At 43.9% G+C, this 19,387-nt stretch overlaps 2 protein-coding genes across 7 annotated transcripts; both read right to left on the reverse strand.

Annotated features, from left to right (window-relative positions):
* Window positions 1–103: 103 nt before the first annotated feature.
* Window positions 104–11,857, reverse strand: cnot4a (CCR4-NOT transcription complex, subunit 4a). 3 transcript variants are annotated; one of them, XM_019894870.1, is made up of 13 exons: window positions 11,600–11,857; window positions 9,661–9,882; window positions 7,001–7,198; window positions 6,798–6,884; window positions 5,500–5,601; window positions 5,276–5,401; window positions 5,061–5,185; window positions 4,744–4,950; window positions 4,597–4,654; window positions 4,258–4,510; window positions 2,598–3,104; window positions 920–1,144; window positions 104–556 (listed from the first exon to the last, which is right to left on the reverse strand). In XM_019894870.1, the coding sequence occupies exons 2-13, from the start codon at window positions 9,832–9,834 to the stop codon at window positions 222–224; spliced, it is 2,397 nt and encodes a 798-aa protein (XP_019750429.1). In that variant the 5' UTR covers window positions 9,835–9,882; window positions 11,600–11,857; the 3' UTR covers window positions 104–221. The 3 variants fall into 3 exon arrangements, with proteins under 3 accessions (XP_019750429.1, XP_019750427.1, XP_019750428.1); XM_019894868.1 differs by having other exon boundaries at window positions 5,500–5,607; XM_019894869.1 differs by lacking the exon at window positions 11,600–11,857 and adding an exon at window positions 11,447–11,593 and having other exon boundaries at window positions 5,500–5,607.
* A 645-nt stretch (window positions 11,858–12,502) lies between these two features.
* Window positions 12,503–19,358, reverse strand: LOC109530857 (pseudouridine-metabolizing bifunctional protein C1861.05). 4 transcript variants are annotated; one of them, XM_019894781.1, is made up of 19 exons: window positions 19,165–19,358; window positions 19,024–19,086; window positions 18,475–18,589; window positions 18,221–18,390; window positions 17,602–17,713; window positions 16,910–17,016; window positions 16,609–16,735; window positions 16,411–16,531; window positions 15,594–15,679; window positions 15,373–15,500; window positions 14,744–14,803; window positions 14,422–14,485; window positions 14,242–14,336; window positions 13,777–13,905; window positions 13,601–13,715; window positions 13,386–13,523; window positions 13,149–13,315; window positions 12,895–12,977; window positions 12,503–12,819 (listed from the first exon to the last, which is right to left on the reverse strand). In XM_019894781.1, exons 2-19 carry the CDS (start codon window positions 19,024–19,026, stop codon window positions 12,624–12,626), a joined length of 2,016 nt encoding a protein of 671 aa, XP_019750340.1. In that variant the 5' UTR covers window positions 19,027–19,086; window positions 19,165–19,358; the 3' UTR covers window positions 12,503–12,623. The 4 variants fall into 4 exon arrangements, with proteins under 4 accessions (XP_019750340.1, XP_019750339.1, XP_019750341.1 ...); XM_019894780.1 differs by having other exon boundaries at window positions 18,221–18,395; XM_019894782.1 differs by having other exon boundaries at window positions 18,221–18,395; window positions 18,475–18,554; window positions 19,024–19,358.
* Window positions 19,359–19,387: the final 29 nt, after the last annotated feature.

The raw sequence follows: 19,387 nt of genomic DNA on the forward strand, positions 1-19,387 counted from the left end.
TCTAAGGAGTGGTGAGGGTCGCAGATGGAGGTTATGGATTAATGTGTGCCACAAACAAAAACAGAGAAAAAAAAAGTGGACCAAAAGAAAGCATAGTTGTTACTTTGTTAATCATATTTCATACTCTGCAGAATGATGTGTTTCGCTTTTGAGAGATAAAGAAGGGGTGGGGGATGGGGGTAGATGATGAGTGGGATAAATGGGTGGTTGTAGTCTTGTATTTAGTGGCGGTCCGCGGCGGCACTCTGTAGCAACTCTGTGGCGGGCTGTCCCGGGGGTCTGAAGGCGGTCTGGAAGCCTGGCGGGGGGGAGTGGAAGTGGCTGACGGGGTTGGCTGTGGCGGGGGGCATGTAGGGGCCCCAGCCGGCAGGGGCGGCTCTGTGGTGAAGGGGGAGGTGGCCGTCCAGGAGGGTGCTGTGGAGGGGCTGAGGGACGGGCGCCGCCACCGAGCTGGCCGGACCGTCCATCTCGGTGAGCGCCTGCAGGGACTTGAGCCAATGTGGGGGATTGTCATCCTGGAGACAGTCTAAACTGGTGCCTGCCGAGGCCGGGATGCCTGCGCATTACAGCAGCACAAAATACAAAATATCAACTGGCGATGCAAAGAAGGAACGGGCAAAACCGCTCCAAAGACGGCGGCATATTCAAAAAGACTTGAGGCTAGAATTACTGGCAAAGGTGCATTCACAAAGCAGTGAGCAAATGCTGTGGATTACTTGTGTACAAGGGATGTCCTCATTTTTTTCCATTGATCTTAATACATTTACAAAAATGTAAAATAAAATTTGGGGCATCGTGCGTTGAATGTGGAGTTGTGGAACAAGTGAATCACTGTGAAGACTTTCCAGATGTATCGTACCGGTGAGAAAAGTGCTTTTGAATCATGTAGCTTGGATCTTGTTCGCTGTGTCCAACGCACCTGTGATGATCGCAGGGTCCATCCAGCTGGCCGTGCTGTCCCAGCTCAGACTGTGTGAAATGCCCGCCGGCCCACCGATGTGGTTAACACTGTTTGAGGACGAGGAGGACGAGGAGGACGAGGAATTGGGAAGGCCCCCGAAGTTGATGTTGATGTTGGGCAGGAGAGCTCTGAGGCCATCTTGCCACTCTTTCACCTTTAGGCCTTCTATAGAGCCGCTGTTTTCTGCAAGAGGGCAAAACCACGTGCTGCGGGTTACTCAAAACTTATATTATGAATCGAACAATTCAAGAATTATCGGGATTTTATTCCACCAAATTCTGGAATTGGACTAAAAAAAAAAATCTCAGGCCACGGTTCACTATATTGACAAAGAAAGACCAAAATATGGCCGAGGAACACTGTACAAGGTTACATCAGGGATGTCCAAATATTTTCTTCCAAGGATTTAGAAAATGTTATTTTGAAATGCAAGGGCCAGTGAGTGACATGGTTGACCTTTAAATCATTTCCTGTAACATTCTAAAACCGATATATCAGTGTCGTGTCAGAAATTATGCATTGCATTTTATAGATGTCAGAAGTATGAAAAGAAACAAACCCACAAAAAAAGGAAACAAGCAATAAGTCAAGAATATTTCAGTATTTTGGTTCGGGATACTATTGGCACATATTGGTTGCAGGGTTCCCACTCTTCCACTTGCTTTTTATTTATGGACCTTTGGCTAATTTAGCCATTTTTTAAAGGACTTTTTCTCCATTCAGCAGGCGATTCACGGTGGATTTAATGCCCGCTCAGCAATATGCGGGCTGAACAGAAAGCCACATTTCGGTGAGCTGGTGTTCAAATCCTTGCTGCCAAAGGAAGGGCACGTCTCTATTTTTAGGGGCAATCAGCTAACCCTTTATTTGACATACTGTATGTCAAATTTTCATTTTCCTACCAAACTTGAATTCATTCTCAAATAAAGTACACTAAGAAAAATTTAAATTGAGAAAATATAAAACTTCTGTTTATTTTTGAATAAAAATACTTTTTTTTTAGGATTTTTATTGCTTTTAGAAGCTTTCAGAAAATTAAGGACAATTAAGAACATAATTTTACAACTTCTTTTGTTATGGATTTTTAGGAATTTTAAGGACCTGTGGGAACCAGGGTTGGGCCATAGTGGGTATTACGATTGTTGTTTTTATATAACGTGAATATTATAGCATTCCATTTTCCTTTTTACAAAATATATTTTTTTAGGAGGTGGTGGTGGTGGGTGGGGGGGTGAGTCTAGAACAGATTAAAGACACTTGAGTTTGGAAAGCTATTTGAGAAAAGAGTGTTTTGAGTTACAAGCATGGTCATAGAATAAATGAAATTGGCACTACTGTTGCGGTTGTCTTCATAGTAGTAGTAGTTGTGGCAGTGGTCATAGTAGTAGTAGTATTCAGGGCCATTGCACCCAAACAGCAAAATTCAGTGTCAATTTGGTTCAGTTTAGCTGATGCACGAGGCCACTACATTTTTTTTAACTCATTCAGTACCAGCCAATTCTGAACCAAGTCTGAAAAGACGTTTAAAAACGTCTTTGGGAGCGAATAAGTTAAATGGACGCTGGGCCACAAATGGCCCCCGGACCGCAGTTTGGAGAACCACGGGCGAAGTGGTCGGAGAACATGCAGACAGTACCTGAGATGGGGATCCCTCCCAGACCTGTGCTGTGCTGAGGAGGCAGATTCAGGTCCAGGAAATTACTGTGTGAGGCAGCGCTGGCTGAGTGGTTCAAGTGTGTGAGGTTATTCCGCGAGGGGATGCCCATCCAGGGGTGTCTGGCTTGCTGCTGCTGCTGCTGTTGACTGGCCTGGCCGCTCTGCGTGCCAGGGAAACTGCACGAGCTGTAGATGGCTCTGTGATGGAGCTGCGGGATGCGAGGCATGCCAGCGGGGAAATGATGAGAGTTGCCGGCGTTGCCGTTTGGGGGCGGCAGGCCGGGCCCATGATTGTTTCCCTGGGCGCGAGGCCCCGGGGAGGCGGGGCTCTGGTCCTGCACGGACAGCTCCTTCTCGATCAGGTCGGCCAGGGCTTTGCGGGTGACGTCGAACGGGTCGAAGCCCAGGTCGTCGTCCTGCTGTTTGCTGGATGAGCCAAAGCCGAAGGCCGCCTGCCAGTCCGTGGAAGACGACACCGGTATCGTGTCTGCCGCGAGAGCAAACGTGGACGTTACTGGAGGAGCGACTTCAGTAGCAAAACAAAGAAGAAAAACAAACATAATGGAATTATCCAAAGTTGATATGCTTTACTTTGGATCAAATTCAACAACTGACATCAGTTTTCAAGCTTTGACAACGTAAATTCCAGCACACACACACGCACACGCACACACACACGTTTACTTACAAGCAAACTATTTTTGATTTGCTTGTGAAAGAAATGGCACTTCATTGCCCTTTATTCTGACGCTCATTCACTTTTCAGACCCTGAGAAAACAACTTGAGCCTTCAAGCGCTGTAAGAATGCCAAGCATTTCATGTGCACAAGTTCACCATCGCTGGGACGTGGACACGCATGTGTTGCAATAAAACTAATCTGTGTTCAAATGTGCAGAGCGTTTGTTCTCAGTTTACTGTCAGTTACTGACTTGCTCAATTTGGTAGCAGGGCGACAGACTGGAGAGTGAGTCTGGCAACCAAGATCCCCAAGGAGACCATGCACTCAATTCTGGCACCCGCTGGGGATCCAGTTCGATGATTATTTTTATTTTGAATTCACTATGAATTCAACTCCAAGTCTTAAAAATACAAACAGCTGAAGGCAACATTTTTGCCCCATGTATGCTCATGCAGGATAAATAAGTTCAGATCAGCGTAATTCAGGTTTTTGCTATTTGTCCCAATGATGACAGATTCCGTAGGTCCTTATTTCCCAAGTATACAAATCAGTCAGGAGCGCTTAAATTAGAAAAGCCACACAGCTGCGCAATATTTTTGGCTGCGTGTGTACATATGTACACGCACACGCACACACACGCGCACACACACACACACACACACCCACACACACACACACACACACACACACACACACACACACACACACACACACACAGAAAGAAAAAAGTCAAGAATAATGGTTCATTCACCTATTATTTAAGTTATTGTCATGAAGGTTTTGGTATCTCTTATTTACTACATATGAGAATTTAAAATGTTGGTAGACATTTTAGAAAGGATCATGGAAGTGGACATGTTTGAGCTGCTTTCATGGGTTTCAAAAAAATTATGTGGCGGGCCAGATCCGGCACCTGGGCCTTAGCTTTGACACCAGTGCCAGAGGAAAAGGTTGAGTTACCTGATGTGAAGAGGCTGTGTGGTTCCGGAGTCATGGGCCAGTCAGCGCTGCGGGGGTTGCTCGGAAATGGAGGCAGACCGGTGGGGAGGGGGTTGGGGTGTCTGAAATTGCTGTTGTCCGAGAAGAGCGATTGCGACTCCGCCGCCGCGCCCTCGAAAGGCGAGCGGGCCGTGAGGTCAGACACGCTGATGGGCACCACCAGGCTGGGCTTGGTTAAACCCGGGGGAGGGGACGGGGAGTCACTTGTGGGTATCTGGAGAAAGGAAAGAGACAATGTGCTTGTTTACTTGTCCGACTTGTTCATGTGGAGGTAAAAAGCGGCCTCTGAAGTGGTTCTACCTGTTGTAAAGTATCACCGTTCACCATGCCGATCGACTCGGAAGGCTTGTCGCTGGGGCTGCAGGCGCAATATTTCGTGTATTAATAATAGAAAACCAAACAGCTTTATGTGTAATAAGTCTAGCTCGGTAGTGTAGCCTGTCCTACCTGCTGCTGTCACAGTTGGAGGAGAAGGGGGACATGGCAGTGCACTGGCCGGGACCGAGGTCTGCATCGAGACCATCTGAGGCGAGACCCTCTTGGTCTAGATAGTCTAGCAGCGGAGGGGACTTGCGGTCCTCTGAAAGGCCATTGGCTAATTTGCTATGACCTGACAACGTGGGCCACCCATCTTTGCCATTGCTACTGTTTTGTCTGCCGCAAAAAGAAAAAAAAAAAAAATAGGAGGAAGGGGGGAAAAAAAAGTGAGGCGTGGCTACAAAAGTAGAAAGCAGAAGATTTCAAGAATTCAAGAAAATGCAGACCTTTGTGTTAAGCCCGATTTACTCTTTGACTTTTCCGTTCCGCACGCTGGAGGTTGTAGAAAGCTAGGGTTGATTTTGTACAGGTCTTGGAGGAGTTTTTGCTCATATTCTTGATGTTTCCCTGCCTGGAAAGGGGAAGTGAAAAGGAGTCAATAAAGTCAATGCAAATCAATAACCAAAGCAGGGAGATCCCACGCGCTCAACAATGACATTACCTGCATTTCGTCTTTCGTAAAGCTAGCCGCTTCATCTCCTAGCTCATGTAGATACATACAATCAGGTTTAGGACACTGCATACTTTTGAGGAAGTAACTGCAGTACTTTGTCGTGCCTAAAGAAGCCTGGGAGAGGAAGATGAGAACGAGAATAACAAACCGCAAACTAAATCGGCTTCGTTCCCAAGGGCCAAACGGAGAATCGGCACAAAAAAAAAAGTCACCTTGAGCGTTCGGCCATCAACCACCACGTTGTTCACACACTGTATAGCTCTTAGAGCGTCTTCGGGGCGGACGTAGGTGACGTACGCGCTGGCGCTCGGTCCCTGGACCATCAGAAGTGAGAAGAGGAGACAAATCAGACAGACAGCTGCTGCAATAATTTAGTTTTTGCGGTAGTGTTGTGATTCAAAAGGGAAATGGAAGGTCATCGGCCCTCCTCTAAAATGTGTCCCACTTTTGTAAACTTGCTCCTTTTCATTCAGTGTCCAAACCCAAGCAAAACCGAATTGAGTCACAACAAATCAAGTGATAATCACTCTTCTCCTTTTAATGTTTGCAAGAAAATAGAGAGAAGAGGAAGACTGAAAGCGGTGGACTAATGAGGGGAAATGACGCTAACAGACAACAAGCGGGGCACAAGCAGAGCCCTCTTTGGATAAATTAAGTCAAGTGATACCTCAACTTGCAGTTTTTCCTGGGATGGAGTATCTTAAGTTGCAAGCAGAAATTTGAGTAGCAAGTTGCAGATGCCATTAGCAGTGAAGTTTAAATACAAAAACAGAATGAAAACACAATGTATTTGTTTGAGAATTTTGGTTGGCATCTTATTGGCATTTCAATAAGATGATTTAAGATACAAGAGTCATGAACATGGTCACGGAACATATTCATTTTATAAGTCAAGGCACCACTCTATGCACCAATCAAACCATCCGTCCAAATGGACATTCTAGCTTTATAACAGACGATTTTTCAGGGAACATTTTCAACAAATGATCCCCCCCTCCCCATACACAGTGAAATTTTAAAATGCTTGTATCTCCCAACACAACAGCTGCATGCATGGAAAACCCAAGACAAGTTGGCCTCCGTTTACACACTAGTAGTCGTCAGCAAACATTTACAGTCAATCCTTTTTTTTTTTCCATTAGCTAACTGGATCTGATTGACGTCAAGCAGCTCTCTCGCCACAACCAAACACGCCTCATTTTATTTGAAACCAAATCAAGATCATTGTCATTTTTGATCCACACCCAGAGTTTTATTACTATGTTCCCACATGACCATATTAACCACACCAAGGCAGAAAAGGAACTCCAGTTTGATTGAAAGTGAGCAGAAATGCGAATCCCTAACTAAAAAAAAAAAAAAAAACCCTGTACAAAATTGTATAATGATGCAAACCGGTGGAACAAAAGTCAGCGAAAGCAGCACTGACAGCGTTTAGGTCAGGCAACTTTTATTTAACTGTCGCGCAGAAATCAACAAAAGTAAATTGGTACAATGTCTGTGAACTCACCTGTGACCCGGCATAAGATGTACTATTGTTAATGACCACTTTATGGATCTTCCCAAACCTCCCAAAATACTCGGGTCGTTTTAGGACCTGCGGGTGCAACAAAAACACTTTTCAAGCACAATTATTTAACGAGAATACAATTTCATCAAGCGCGGCAGTGTCACATTCATCGTAAGCTCGTCCCCACGGCTCGCCGCGCTCACCTCCGGGTCGGCGAGTCGCTGCGAGAGTCCCACCACGAAAACCAGGTTTCTCTGGACCACTCGGACGCTGGCCAAGTGCTTGCGGTTCTCCGTCACCTTCTGCTTCTTCTCGTTCTGTTTCTGCTTCTTTTCGTTCTTTATCCTCTGGATTTCCTCCTGTGACAGAGGCTTGTACACAGCGGGGTCCTCTGGGTATGGCTGCGCAAAAAGACAGCAAACGTCACAAATGGAGTCCGGCGTCACGACACAGCCGAGTTTTCGGTTGATGTTGAGAACGCGCTGCACTAATGCAGGACTAAAGCCACGATTACAGTAAATATTTGCATCAAAGGCGTAGACCATAAACATCACAATTAAAGCAATCAAATAACCAACAGAAAGCATGCGAGTAGTAACGTTCATTCATTACATGCCGTTCGTAACCTCAAAAACGCGTGTGTCAGCACCGAGTCAACCGAAGTCCACTGTTATTTGTTTACATATTGACTAAGTCTTGAGCATGTTCGACATACAGTGAAACCTCAACAATTGTACATGACGTGACATTTTCGGGGGAGGAAAAAAAAAACCTCTCAAGCACGTGACATGGGTGTTGGATATAGTGAGCGACATTTAAGAAGTGCCTAAAGAAATGACATTTTTATAATCGAATGAAAGAAATACATGTTTTTTTTTTGCATGTGGAAAAATAAGGAAGCTCAATGTATTCCTAATTAATTTTGAATGCCCTGAGATAGTGCTCACCGACTGGATTTAGGGTTGCATCGGACTTGTAAAATTCGAATAAAATCATACAATTCCATATGAAATTTATTGCATGTTTGTGATACGCATATTACTGCAATAATCATTTTTCTTTTCAATATATTGTGCAGTCGTACTATATGGAAACAACTTCTCGCACTCCCTTCTGGGACTTCTTTTCCGAAAAGCACAGAGCAACAAATGAAGTTACTTTAAAAAATTTGTTTCGAAACTTTTTGCAATTGACTCGACCGCATGAAACCAAATGAATTGAAGTAAACTACAGAGGACAACAAATGAATACAAGTAAACTACATAGGATAATAAATAAAAACATTTTGTTCTCTCATTATGTTTGTTCATAAAATTCAGATGCTAAAAAGAAGTATCGATATTCACACATTTCAAATCATTATTTGAGGAACTGGCTGGTCAATTTGAGTAATGCCACTGTGTGTAATCTGTGTAATAGTGTACGTCATGGCAATGACATCATTGTGCAATGGCAACATCACTTTGCAACTTTCAGACAAAGACCAAAATGTAGCAACGTCCCGTGAAAATTAGTTGGCATCACTGCGTCAGACCTTAGCAAACCTTGCGAGATCTCAGGTGTGTAAACATCGAAAGCGAGGATGGGGTCTCGAGCGCCAAAAAAAAAAAAAGGAAATGAATATGACGCTGGCATGACCTGTCGGCTCGACAATGAGGCGAGGTCGAACCAGTGGAGGCTGCACGGTGACAAAGTCATTAGCGTCTTATTCATTATTATTATTTAAGTTTTTGTACAAATTCTTCAGTTAAAATGCTCAAAACGGCTTGCTCTCTTTGATTATGCAACATTAATGGTTGAACAAATATGCCGTCCTGAGAAGTGCTGAGGTTGGAGGTACCAGGATTCCGCCCGAGGCCGGCAACTTATTAAATAAAGAATGCAAATACGCAGGCTTCTTCAAAGTAGCTTGTAAGATGAGCCGGGCACACCGGTATAATTTATACAAGTGAATTTCATAATTAATCAAATTTCCAGGTTTATGAATGGTGGGTGGGTCATTAAATCTGGACGGCAGAATCGCGGCACTTTGAAAGTGCGCAAGCCCGGCCCAAAAAAAAAAAAAAAAAAAAAAATTGGCTTAAGTGCGAATAAAAGAATATGTCCCTGTATGCTCAGGAGTCAAATGTTGGAAGCCTTTCCATGCCGAGACTTCCATTTACATTATAACGGTTTTAATATTCAGAGCAGTTCACTTATTATTTTATGCGTGTATGACAATGGAGAACGTTACAATGATTACTTGTATATAATATTGCGAAGGGGATGCAAAATGTCCATTGGAAGTGAGCTGGAGAGTTTTTGAAAGAATAAACAATTGTTTTCCCATGCAAAATGAGACAACTAAAAAGCATGGCATTTCAACAGATTCAATTCTAAGTACTTTTAAAAGTTTTTAACATTACATTAAGATAAGATAACCTTTATTTGTCCCACACTGGGTAAATTTACAAACATTAACATTACAAACAAAAATTAATCAATTCCATCATTTCAGCACAAATAACAGTCCCTCCCTTTCCTATTTAAATATTTCCAAAACTACCCACATGGTCCAATTAGAGGTGTTCAATGAAAACAGCCTCTTGCCTCCCACCCGCCCTCAAAACGTCTTTCCTTCAATCGTCCCAGGCCTTCCCTGCGCACTTTTGCTCAACCTTTTCAGGCAATGCGCTTTTCATATTCAATTGTGCATGCATGAAATCTGGTCATTTAAATCAGGATTATGCAAAATATATGTAAATTCCCTTTTTAGGGTCAACCTTCAATTTATTAAATTCCTGAATTTATTCTGACTAATTCCCATGGAATATTTCCAACTTCACAGTGACCCCGCTACGTCCTCCAGGTAAGTCTTCCTCACCTTTCTGCAGGCCGGGCAAAGGCCATTCTCGTCTGTGCGGATGCGATGCCAACAGAAGCGGCAGATCTGGTAGCCGCAGGTGCAGGGGAAGAAGTTAACGTCGTCGATCTCCAGCGGCTCCATGCACAGGGGGCACTCCATGGGGTCGTCCTTCATTTCAGGGCTATGGGACATCCTACGGCGCGGCGAGGCTGAGCGTTGAAGCGGACACGGAGCACAGAGCTGGGAGAAATCAGAAATAAGTGCGACAAACATTGTAGGTCAAGCCATAGCATGTAGTGAAGTCGAATACCAATCCTTGAAACTTTAACTAACGCGCCTCCTAAATGCATGCTTGGTTACAAGATTAAATTCAATAGCTTTCTATTCCACTGCAGGTGTTGCATGACTGTTTTGACATTCACGAGCTTGAGCTGCAAAGCCATCGGGCGCATCGTTGTGGTTGCGAATCGGTGGAATCCAGGACACTGGAAAGTGGTGAAATAAGGGTTCCGAGGCATAAATAGGCAGTCATAGACAGCTGCAGGGGTCACCCAAGATCACACAACCAAAAAAAATAATAAAATCTAAATTAAAATTGCCAATCTTTGGGAAGTCATCATCACCCGCCCAGTCAACTCTTCCATTTTCTATCATGCTTGTACTCAGTGAGTTTCAGGTGAGCTGGGGCAGGGTTATGAACTCCCAACCTCAGAACTGTGAGGCAAATGTGACACTACTCGTTGACCATGTTGCCTCAAGTCACTTCCATCCACTGTGAGAAACGAGGTTGACCCTGATCTGGTCGCAAGCCTTTTGAAGAACACTTTTTGCAAACAACCTGCTTATTCATGCCTATGGACAATTTACAGTCTCCAGTGAACCTAATATGCATGTTTTGGGAATCTGGGAGGATGCGGGGAGAATTTGTAAATTTCTCACATGAACCCAGAGCAAAGTTTCGAACCTAGAATCTCAGAAATGTAAGAAGAGTCCTGCAATTTAGAGAACACTTCACACTAAATGAAGAACAAGCGGATCAACTCATCTATGTTTTGACTGAAACCCCAACATGTATTCCAACCGGTTAGCACAAAAAAATAAAATAAGATCAGCATGAATGTGATACATATGTACACTGATCCAGTGCTACTTCACGCCTCGTACTCATCGGCAGTGATTGTGTATAAATAACGTGTTGTTAGCAGTCATGCTCTACTTAGTATGTGACAACACGGGCTGCCAGAACTTGGGAGTCCGATCCAGATTTCTGGAGCCAACATGAAAGAACGAATTGGAGGAAAATAAACAGCAGCATCTCAAATGCTGCGTGTGCTGTTGGCAATGCAGCTGACAGGTCATTGTCTACCCGCCGTACCGTACAATCAAAAATGTGTCCGGTTTTCGGAGTCGTACCTTTTGACAGATGTTATTTGACCACCGCGAAGGAGAAGCTAACATTAGCCGCGATCGCATAAAGGGAATCTGCTTTTTATATAAGAAGGCAAGGAGAGAGGGGGGAAAAGGCGTCCACAGGGTGGCTGACGGATGTTCTTAACATTAAGATTTGTTCATGTCCAAGCCGAGTTTCAACACGACACTGATATGAACTACTTTAAAAAACGGTTGACAGTGACACGACGTGACGTTTTCCCCCCGTACATACTGACAGCTCGCTGGTAGATAAACGCCTAGCATCGGTTAGCCTCGAATGCTAACAGCGGAGGCTTACGGACGCGGCCTACGAATGCTAACGGGGAGCAGGGCGCAACTTGGTCGCGATTAAAGCGTCTGACAGCGCTCTCACCGGCTCGGGGACACTGTAGCGGGGGTCGACCGGACTCGAGGACAGTCGACAGCCGCTCGGCGAGTCAACAAACGGGCGACTTCGGCGATTTGGAAGGATCGTGAAGGCGAGTTAGCCCGTCTTAGCAAGTTGTCTTACGTTAGCGTTACTTACCCTGTCCGTATTTAGCTTAGGATTCCACTCCAAGAGTCACACCGAATTGGGCGGGGACTGCGAGCCAATGTGTGTGAAATGTCAAAATATCTCGAAGCGTTCCCTTGGGATAGCCGTGGACGTGTTGTTCTGTTTTAATTAAAAAGCTAGCAAGGTCTTTTTTTTTCTTGCCGCTGTCTTTTCTTAGTATTGAGGAGACAATTTACGCTCAAACCACCATCTTAGCTAGCATTAAAATAGGGAGGAGGGAGTGGAGTAGTGCTCGACGCCACGGAGTCTGCGCAGAGGCAGCGATGCATTGTGGGAGATGGAGTTTAGGAACATTTGAATCAGCCTTGCCCATGGGCAGTCCATATCCGTGTGCTGCAAAGATTTTAAATCTTGAACTCAGACTAAAATATTTCTTTGTAGCTTTTAGTCATTTTATTTACATTTTTAAGCTTTGTTTATTCAGGTGAAGCAATTGCGAACGGATTCTCATTTGTAATGTCAACCTGGCTACAAGAAGCTGATGATCAAAAGTGTGACTTACCGGCCTAAAACTGACAGGAGTGTTGTAGAAGTGAGTGTAAACACTGGCAGACATACATAAACAAAGACAGTGTCTTCACACTAATGAAGATGATTAATTTTAATTTTTAATATTAACACAATAATAGCAAGTACATTTGAGCAAATTCGTTATTAGCCTTCACATTAATCAGAACCTAAGAAGTACAGTAACCCTCAGTTCCAAAAAGGCTGGTGACCTTTGGATTAAAGAAAGCAGGACATACTCTGCGCCCCACGTTGTTAAACTGTCAACATATTTAAATGCTTGGTATTATTACAATACATAATTAATTTTACATGCCCAATATTGTTATGCATTCATACAGTATGTCACAAAATTGATTACACCTGTCAGAGTTTTGTAAACATTTTATTATACATTTTCATAGGACAACACGAAAAAAATTAACCTTTACAATGTACAGCTTGTCAAACTGTGTAAATTGACAAATTGAACCAACTCCAAATGCAGTCAGTCTATCCACATGAAAGTCGGTTTGGGCCAGCGGTGATTTTCGACGCGGCCGGGCTCTACCAAGTGTGTCGTCAGGACCGGGGCAATAGGATGCGGTGATGCAAGGGACAGGCGTGCGGCCAGGAGACCCATCCGAACACATGTGTCCGTGTCTCGTCCCTGGACGATCCCGGCCATCAAGGCGCCTGCAAGACTGCCCGCAAGACAATGATCACTTGTCTTTTGTGTTAAGATTTGTTTTAATATCAGAAAACCAAGTGTTTTCTACCTATCCCCTGCTCCTGAGACGTTCATTGTCTCATGTGCCGCTACACTCAGTGCTGGGTAGTGGACAGCGCACAGCTTCCTCGTCTGCAAATACAGACAGTCACAGTAAGATATTTATTATCTTTGATCCATCCATACGTTGGTGGGTTGTGTCCTGTGCCCGCACGTTGGTGGTTTTTGTGTGCATATGTTTCACATTTTGAATGGATCGATTAACTTCTCTAGTTTTGTGAATTGAATCAGTCAACTTCTTGCCTTCCTCTGTTTCCTTGGCTTCAAGTTGACGGAGCCCACGTGGTGTTCACCGCATACCAACACTCCATTCTTGCCCAGGGTCACCACCAGGCAGTGGAGATGCTCCAGAAGGGGGCGTGAGAGGGCCACGGCCAGACTCAGCACCTGCTCCAGGGAGTTTGGGAGCACTGACAGCCACCCCCACCAAATCACATGCTCACTTGGACATGAACGCAAACAAAACCTTCAGATTTTTACCTTCAGGTGTTTGGAGGCCAAGTGTTTTGTTCATGGTGCACAATTCCGCCAGGTTGGGTGACGCGTAGGACAGCGACTTCCAGGCGTCCGACAGGAAGGGCTTACAAGCTTTTTCTGAATCCGTCGGCTCGTACCAGACTGCACATTGAGGTTACACCTCATTCATTAAAAGCTGTAAGTTCCATTTTAGGGACTTTTTTTAATATCAAATCTACCGTTGATGTTGTGATGTTTGGCGACGGAGCAAACATATCTGATGGTGGATGCCGGGATGTTGCCATCAAGACACACCAGAGAAGACGACAAAAGCTGGTTTTCAAACTGTGACACCTATAGGAAGATCATATAGATGACAATACATTCATTTCAGAGTACAATCAGAAGAACTTACACATTGTTCTGTTATCTGCTGATGAATGTCCATGTCGCCCAGTCCCAGACTGAGTTCACCATTTTCAGTGATAACGGCACAGTAAGTAGCTGTGCTTTGACCTTCCAACCTCATCACGTTGCTGGTGTCCTGAGGGCAAGAGCACACATGGAAACATCATGTACCGACCCCAAACTCGTAGTATAACTTGAACAATCATCTGGTGACTAAGTTTGAAAAGGGTGGGACATTTTCCATGAAATGATTGGAAAGTTTCCAGTGAATTTCCATGAGAATTAAAAATTTGGGGGAATAATTCAAATTGGAAACTTTCCTTGGGAATGAGTCCAATTTAATGGGAATATGTCATATTGATGCATTTATGTAAAATGTTTTGTTTTCGTCACAATCAGAAATCCGGGCAAAATAGATGGCTCTCCTTGCCCAAAATTCACAAAATTTTGCACCCCCACTGATGATAGCTACCATATGTTTGCAGTAGTTGAAGACGGCATCGCTGTGAGAATCAGCTCCAGTGGCTGAGATGAACATCGGTTGATGCCCCAGACGGCTCAAACAATCTTAAAAGAGAAGCACACTGCAAAAAATGAGCTCAATCAGATTCCGCAGGAAAAGACGATCAAAATAAAGATCACATCTACGCACCAGCGATGTTTCGTCCTACGCCCCCGTATGATTGACAAACACTCCCTGGGTTGGTCTGTCCAAACTCAAGAGTGACAACAAGAGTTAAAAAATTTTTTTGTTAATCCATCTATGCCAATGACGTTTAGTGACAGGCAAATCAATTCATTTGCTCTTCCATTAGATTTCAGAGAGGACACAATTGATAAGCGTATCCACTTTTTGTTATCTTTTTGGTTTGGTTGAATGGAGTGAGAGTTTTTTTTTTTTAATTCAAAATGTGTGCCTTCGCTCAATAAAGGTTGGGAAACTGCTGTCTGTGTGATACAGATGACAAACTTACTTGAAGTGTTTTTGTTTTTCCTTTTGCAATAAAATCCACATTTATTCCTCCGATGACAACCTGAAGCGAAACAGAATAGCATTGTTGCTGTGTACTGAGCTTTAGAGGGAAAATTAACTTTTGAACAGGCTTGTGTACAAATAGTTGGGTCACAGAAACGCTTGCACAATCATCACATTTGAATTTAAACAAGTGCACATCCTGAAAACGTGTCTGTGAGCAAGCCTAGCACGTATATCATAACACTGCGGCTAATTAAAATAATAACCGCTCCCTCATTGAGTTTCTCTGCCCCACGACATGTTAAGATAGGCTGGGTGAAGATCCAGAGCTGCTTTCAAGCAAAGACACTGTCAGCATTACCATTTAGAAACAGCGAGGTGTGATACTACCCCAACTATCTTATCAGAGCTAAAGGTAAGCAGAGCTGCAGTGACTCTCGTTGGATGCACATATTCGTGTTAGCAAAAAGCGTTAGCTTCTGCTAAGCGGGACTTACATAGTTACTTGATTACAGCGTATGAAGTGCCACCTCGATGGGTGAAAATTCTTTTACTGTTTGCTTTTTTCTTTGGTAACAGTTTTAAATAGTGGAAGGAAAAAAAACATCTGAATATGCTAACACTCACAATACTGGATGCAGATTGTTTAGCGGGATGATGTGATGTGCTACTTGACTTTCTTTTCTTCATCCGCTTTGACAGCGCGCAGGCGATCTGACTGCCAACTTTAGCATTGTTATGAATGAGAGCAATATCTACAAGCAAAATGAAGGAGTGGTAACATACCACATTGGTGGCTGCATTTCTACTGGAAGAGCTCAATTAGACATGAATTGTTCGAAGGATACTGGCGAGAAGGGACTCTCCTTGCGTCAGCTCGTTGACCCTTTGGAGAATGTACGGCGTCACGTCTCTTCCAGCGATGCCTTGAGAACTGAGTGACGAGAAAAATGGAGAGCAACTGTTGTGTAGAGATTGAGACTATGAAATCTGATCATGGAGGAAAGAGGTCAGCACTAGCCTTTTAAATACATTTCATATTCCACACACGCATGGCACAAGTTCATTCTGTGACCACGCTTAACTTTCCCCATTGAAATGAATGGAAATGACATTCATCCATTCCAACTTCCCCAAAAAAGACAACAGCAAAAATGTTTGTAGTGGTATTTTGCCGATTAAAAACAGAACTCTAGAACACTGAACTTTATAAAAACACCCAGTCATGACACAATTGAAAATGTGTTGACTGAAACAGGGCGGGAGGGTGACCGACTGGGTAGCACGTCCGCCTCACAGTGCAGAGGTGCAGGGTTCGATTCTGGCTTTTGCCTTCCTGTGTGGAGTTTGCATTTTCTCCCCATGCCTGCGTGGGTTTTCTCTGGGTACTCTACTGAATGGAACACTCGAAATTGTCCCGAGATGTGCATGCTTTGGCTGCCTGGGGGCAGTATAGTACAAATACACACGGTGACTATCACGAGGTACTCCTCACAAAGCCCCAGTAACATTCTTTGCAGAGGATAAAGAAGATATGCTTGTGAGTATAGTTATGCTATTTGTCTCAATCTGATAGATTTTATGTGTGCAAGGAAAATGAAGAGTATGTAAGCCCGATTTAACTTTTCATTCATATATTTTATTCATAAATGCAATGTTCCATACCTGGTCTCTGCCAAGGCTGTCTGTATTGCACGCTCTATCTGCTGGCCTGCCGCTGCATGCTCTTGCGGGATGGGCACAGCTATCAACACGCCACTGTGGACACCTAGCGACAAAGTGCTCTCTAATGGAGGCAAATTTGTGACCGTTAAGGCACTTCCAGAAACCGTTGCGTTTGACTCTTCAAAATGTTGATTTTACCGATAAGTTGCGCAGCGTTGTCAGGGTCACAGACTTGGTATGGGGAGGTGAATCCGCTTATTGGTGAGAAAAAGGCTGGGAAATCTTTTGACGTGCCATAGGTGGCGACGCAAACACCCTGGGTCTCCTGATTAGGGAAAATAAAAAGTGTTTGGATGACGGATCAATTCAAATCACCACTCTAGCTGTACTTCTATTACAGAGCGAGCGCCTTCACGAATAGGAACTACCGTACACAGTGACAATTCATTAGGAATCACGGGAATACACGTGCGACCGCGTTTCTTCTCAAAGCTCTTACTAGGAACTCCAGAGTGCGCCCGATGTCCAGAATAGATTTGACCCCCGCAGACACCACAGCGATGGGAGTCCTGCCCAGTTCTGTTAGATCAGCACTGATGTCCAGACCTGGACAAACATCGTACCCGGTAACGTGCAAACATGAGGGCAGTAACTCAATAGGGGATGAAAATACAAAATATGCAATAGGGGCAAATGAGACAAAAGATGGCGCTGTGATGAAAAACAAAAACCCACTTATTGTTATGGAGTATAAAGATCATATGCAAGCCTAATAATTCCATCCATCCATATTCTATAGGGTTTGTTCTTTCAGCTCGAGCCTTCCTGTGTGGAGTTTTCATGTTCTCCCAGTGCTTGTGTTGGTTTGCTGCTCATTCCACATTCCAAAAGCATGTCTGTTAAGTGTATTCAAGACTCTAAGGCGCTATCCATAGGTGTGAATGTGAGTGTGAATGCTTGTTTGCTCTTTGGCGCCCTGCGATTAGTAGGAGACAATCCCAAGTTAGCTGGGATAGACTCCAGTTTACCTCATGAAAATATGCACTATTAAAAAAAGAAATGATGGAAGATGCATGGACTTTTTAAGGATATTCGGACAGCCCGGATTTCCTTCAGATCACTTCTGCTTGCCTGGACAAAAGGCATCAACCTTTGCAAAGCACTCCATCATAAAAAAACTGTCCATCTTACTGTTCTCTCCATCTCTGTGCACTCCGCCGATGCCTCCAGTGACAAACACGGGGATGCCAGTTCGCTGTGCCGCGATCATGGTGGCCGATACCGTGGTCCCCCCAGAGAGCCCCTGAGGACGCATCATCATCATCAACATCATCACCATCACATCTAGTCAGTGGTGGGAGGTAGTGGAGTATAAAGATTTTCTTATTGTACTAAAGTAGTTTCTGATGACATTTTACTGATACTCGCTTCATTTGAAAACTGTTATTTTTACTCCATAAACTGGCAAAATTGCCCTATTACTTTGTTTTAACTCAATATAGTTGTTTATGTAACATGGGCTCATGATTGAGTGTATGCTCGAGACATGCTGTTGATGCTTTATGTGTGTGTTGTACTTGTGGCTTCTACATGCAAATACAACCCCCTTTTAAAATCGTTAGTTGAGCTGGATCAAATTATATTCCTTTTTTTTTCCCCATTGAGAACATAAAAAAAAGGTCCCTTTTTCAAAAACACCAATGCCTAAATTATTCTCCAAATCTGGAATCACCTTTTTTTTACCACCTCTGCATCTACTGAACACAAAACATCAAGCTCTATATTTCACGTTTGAGTGTCGCATCCTCACCTGGCTCACCACATACGGCAGATCACGACGAGACACCTTGACGGAGCCGTCACAGCGGGCCAGGAAGTCCAGCTCCTCCACAGACAAACCGACGCAAACTTTGCCTTCAATCACCCCGACAGTGGCGGGGGTGGCATCTTGGGCCCTCACGATGGCCTCCACCTCTCTGGCTGTGCTGCGTTGATCCACACACTCACCATCACGCTCATATGATATGATATGTTGTAACACGTGTTGCCATTCAAAGCACATACCTGAGATTGTGAGGATAGGGCATGCCGTGAGTGATGATAGTGCTCTCCAGCGCCACCACCGGGCGATTTTCTGCCAGCGCCTGCGATACCGATGGATGAACTTGAAAGGGGCTGTCTAAAAGAGTCATCATATATTACTGTACAGTCATCAGTCGTGGGACGTAACAAGCCGATTTTTGACAAACTAAGGAGTAGAGAGTCCAGAACTCTTTTTGCATACAAAGGGAGTAAATGTAAAAAGTCATGAGGAAAATACACTGAATATAGTTGAAAACAGCTTCCTGAAAAATCTACTCAAGTACAGTGCAAAATATTTGCAATTTATAAGGTAGCAAAAAAAAAAGTGGGCCTAAAAGTTATAAAAATATAAATGATAAATAAAATTTAAAAAAATATCGCATTTAACCAACTGAAAAATGAACAATCACTCAAGCGCTCCAATTGTTCCCCGTATTTAACAGCACTGAAATTACAGAGTACTATTTTGATGCAAAAATGGATACAAATACATAATTTGAGTAGAGGGGGGGAAAAAAAGGCCATTCTTACCATTTGGAAATGTCCAAAGTCCTCTTCGAATCATCACTGCGGAGACTCGCTTGAGCATTTTGTCTGTTTAATATGAGGAACACCTTGACAACATGTGAAGAACTTCATGACACTTTGCAACACGGTCCTCTAAATTCTTACCTTTCCTTTTGTGACAGTGCAGTTTAGGGATACGCTAGTCGAGCAAAATGCACTGCATCAGTCCAAAGTCATACAATGAAAAAAGCAGTTGCCGAAAAACTTGTTGCTTACCTTCTCCGCCGCAATTGGAATGCTGGAAACTTTGCCCAGGAGGTTGAACTTTAACCCCAGACAGTGTTTACACGGACCACATTGCATCAATAACAGAAAACCGCTGGTTAGC

This window comes from Hippocampus comes, unplaced genomic scaffold, assembly GCF_001891065.2.
Source record: "Hippocampus comes isolate QL1 unplaced genomic scaffold, H_comes_QL1_v1.1 scaffold319, whole genome shotgun sequence".
In the NCBI taxonomy this organism is placed as follows: domain Eukaryota; kingdom Metazoa; phylum Chordata; class Actinopteri; order Syngnathiformes; family Syngnathidae; genus Hippocampus; species Hippocampus comes.

What these genes read in the sequence shown, in the direction of transcription:
- LOC109530857 (XM_019894780.1), bottom strand. Translation starts at nt 19,081, where the DNA reads ATGCTCAAGCGAGTCTCCGCAGTGATGATTCGAAGAGGACTTTGGACA. An exon ending in GCACAGAGATGGAGAGAACA is followed by an intron (nt 17,017 to 17,601) that starts GTAAGATGGACA and finishes ATGTTTGTCCAG; the next exon opens with GTCTGGACATCAGTGCTGAT. An exon ending in CAACGCTGCGCAACTTATCG is followed by an intron (nt 16,532 to 16,608) that starts GTAAAATCAACA and finishes TGCCTCCATTAG; the next exon opens with AGAGCACTTTGTCGCTAGGT.
- cnot4a (XM_019894868.1), bottom strand. Translation starts at nt 9,834, where the DNA reads ATGTCCCATAGCCCTGAAATGAAGGACGACCCCATGGAGTGCCCCCTG. An exon ending in ACGGTGATACTTTACAACAG is followed by an intron (nt 4,511 to 4,596) that starts GTAGAACCACTT and finishes TCCTTTCTCCAG; the next exon opens with ATACCCACAAGTGACTCCCC. An exon ending in ACACAGCCTCTTCACATCAG is followed by an intron (nt 3,105 to 4,257) that starts GTAACTCAACCT and finishes CTCTCGCGGCAG; the next exon opens with ACACGATACCGGTGTCGTCT.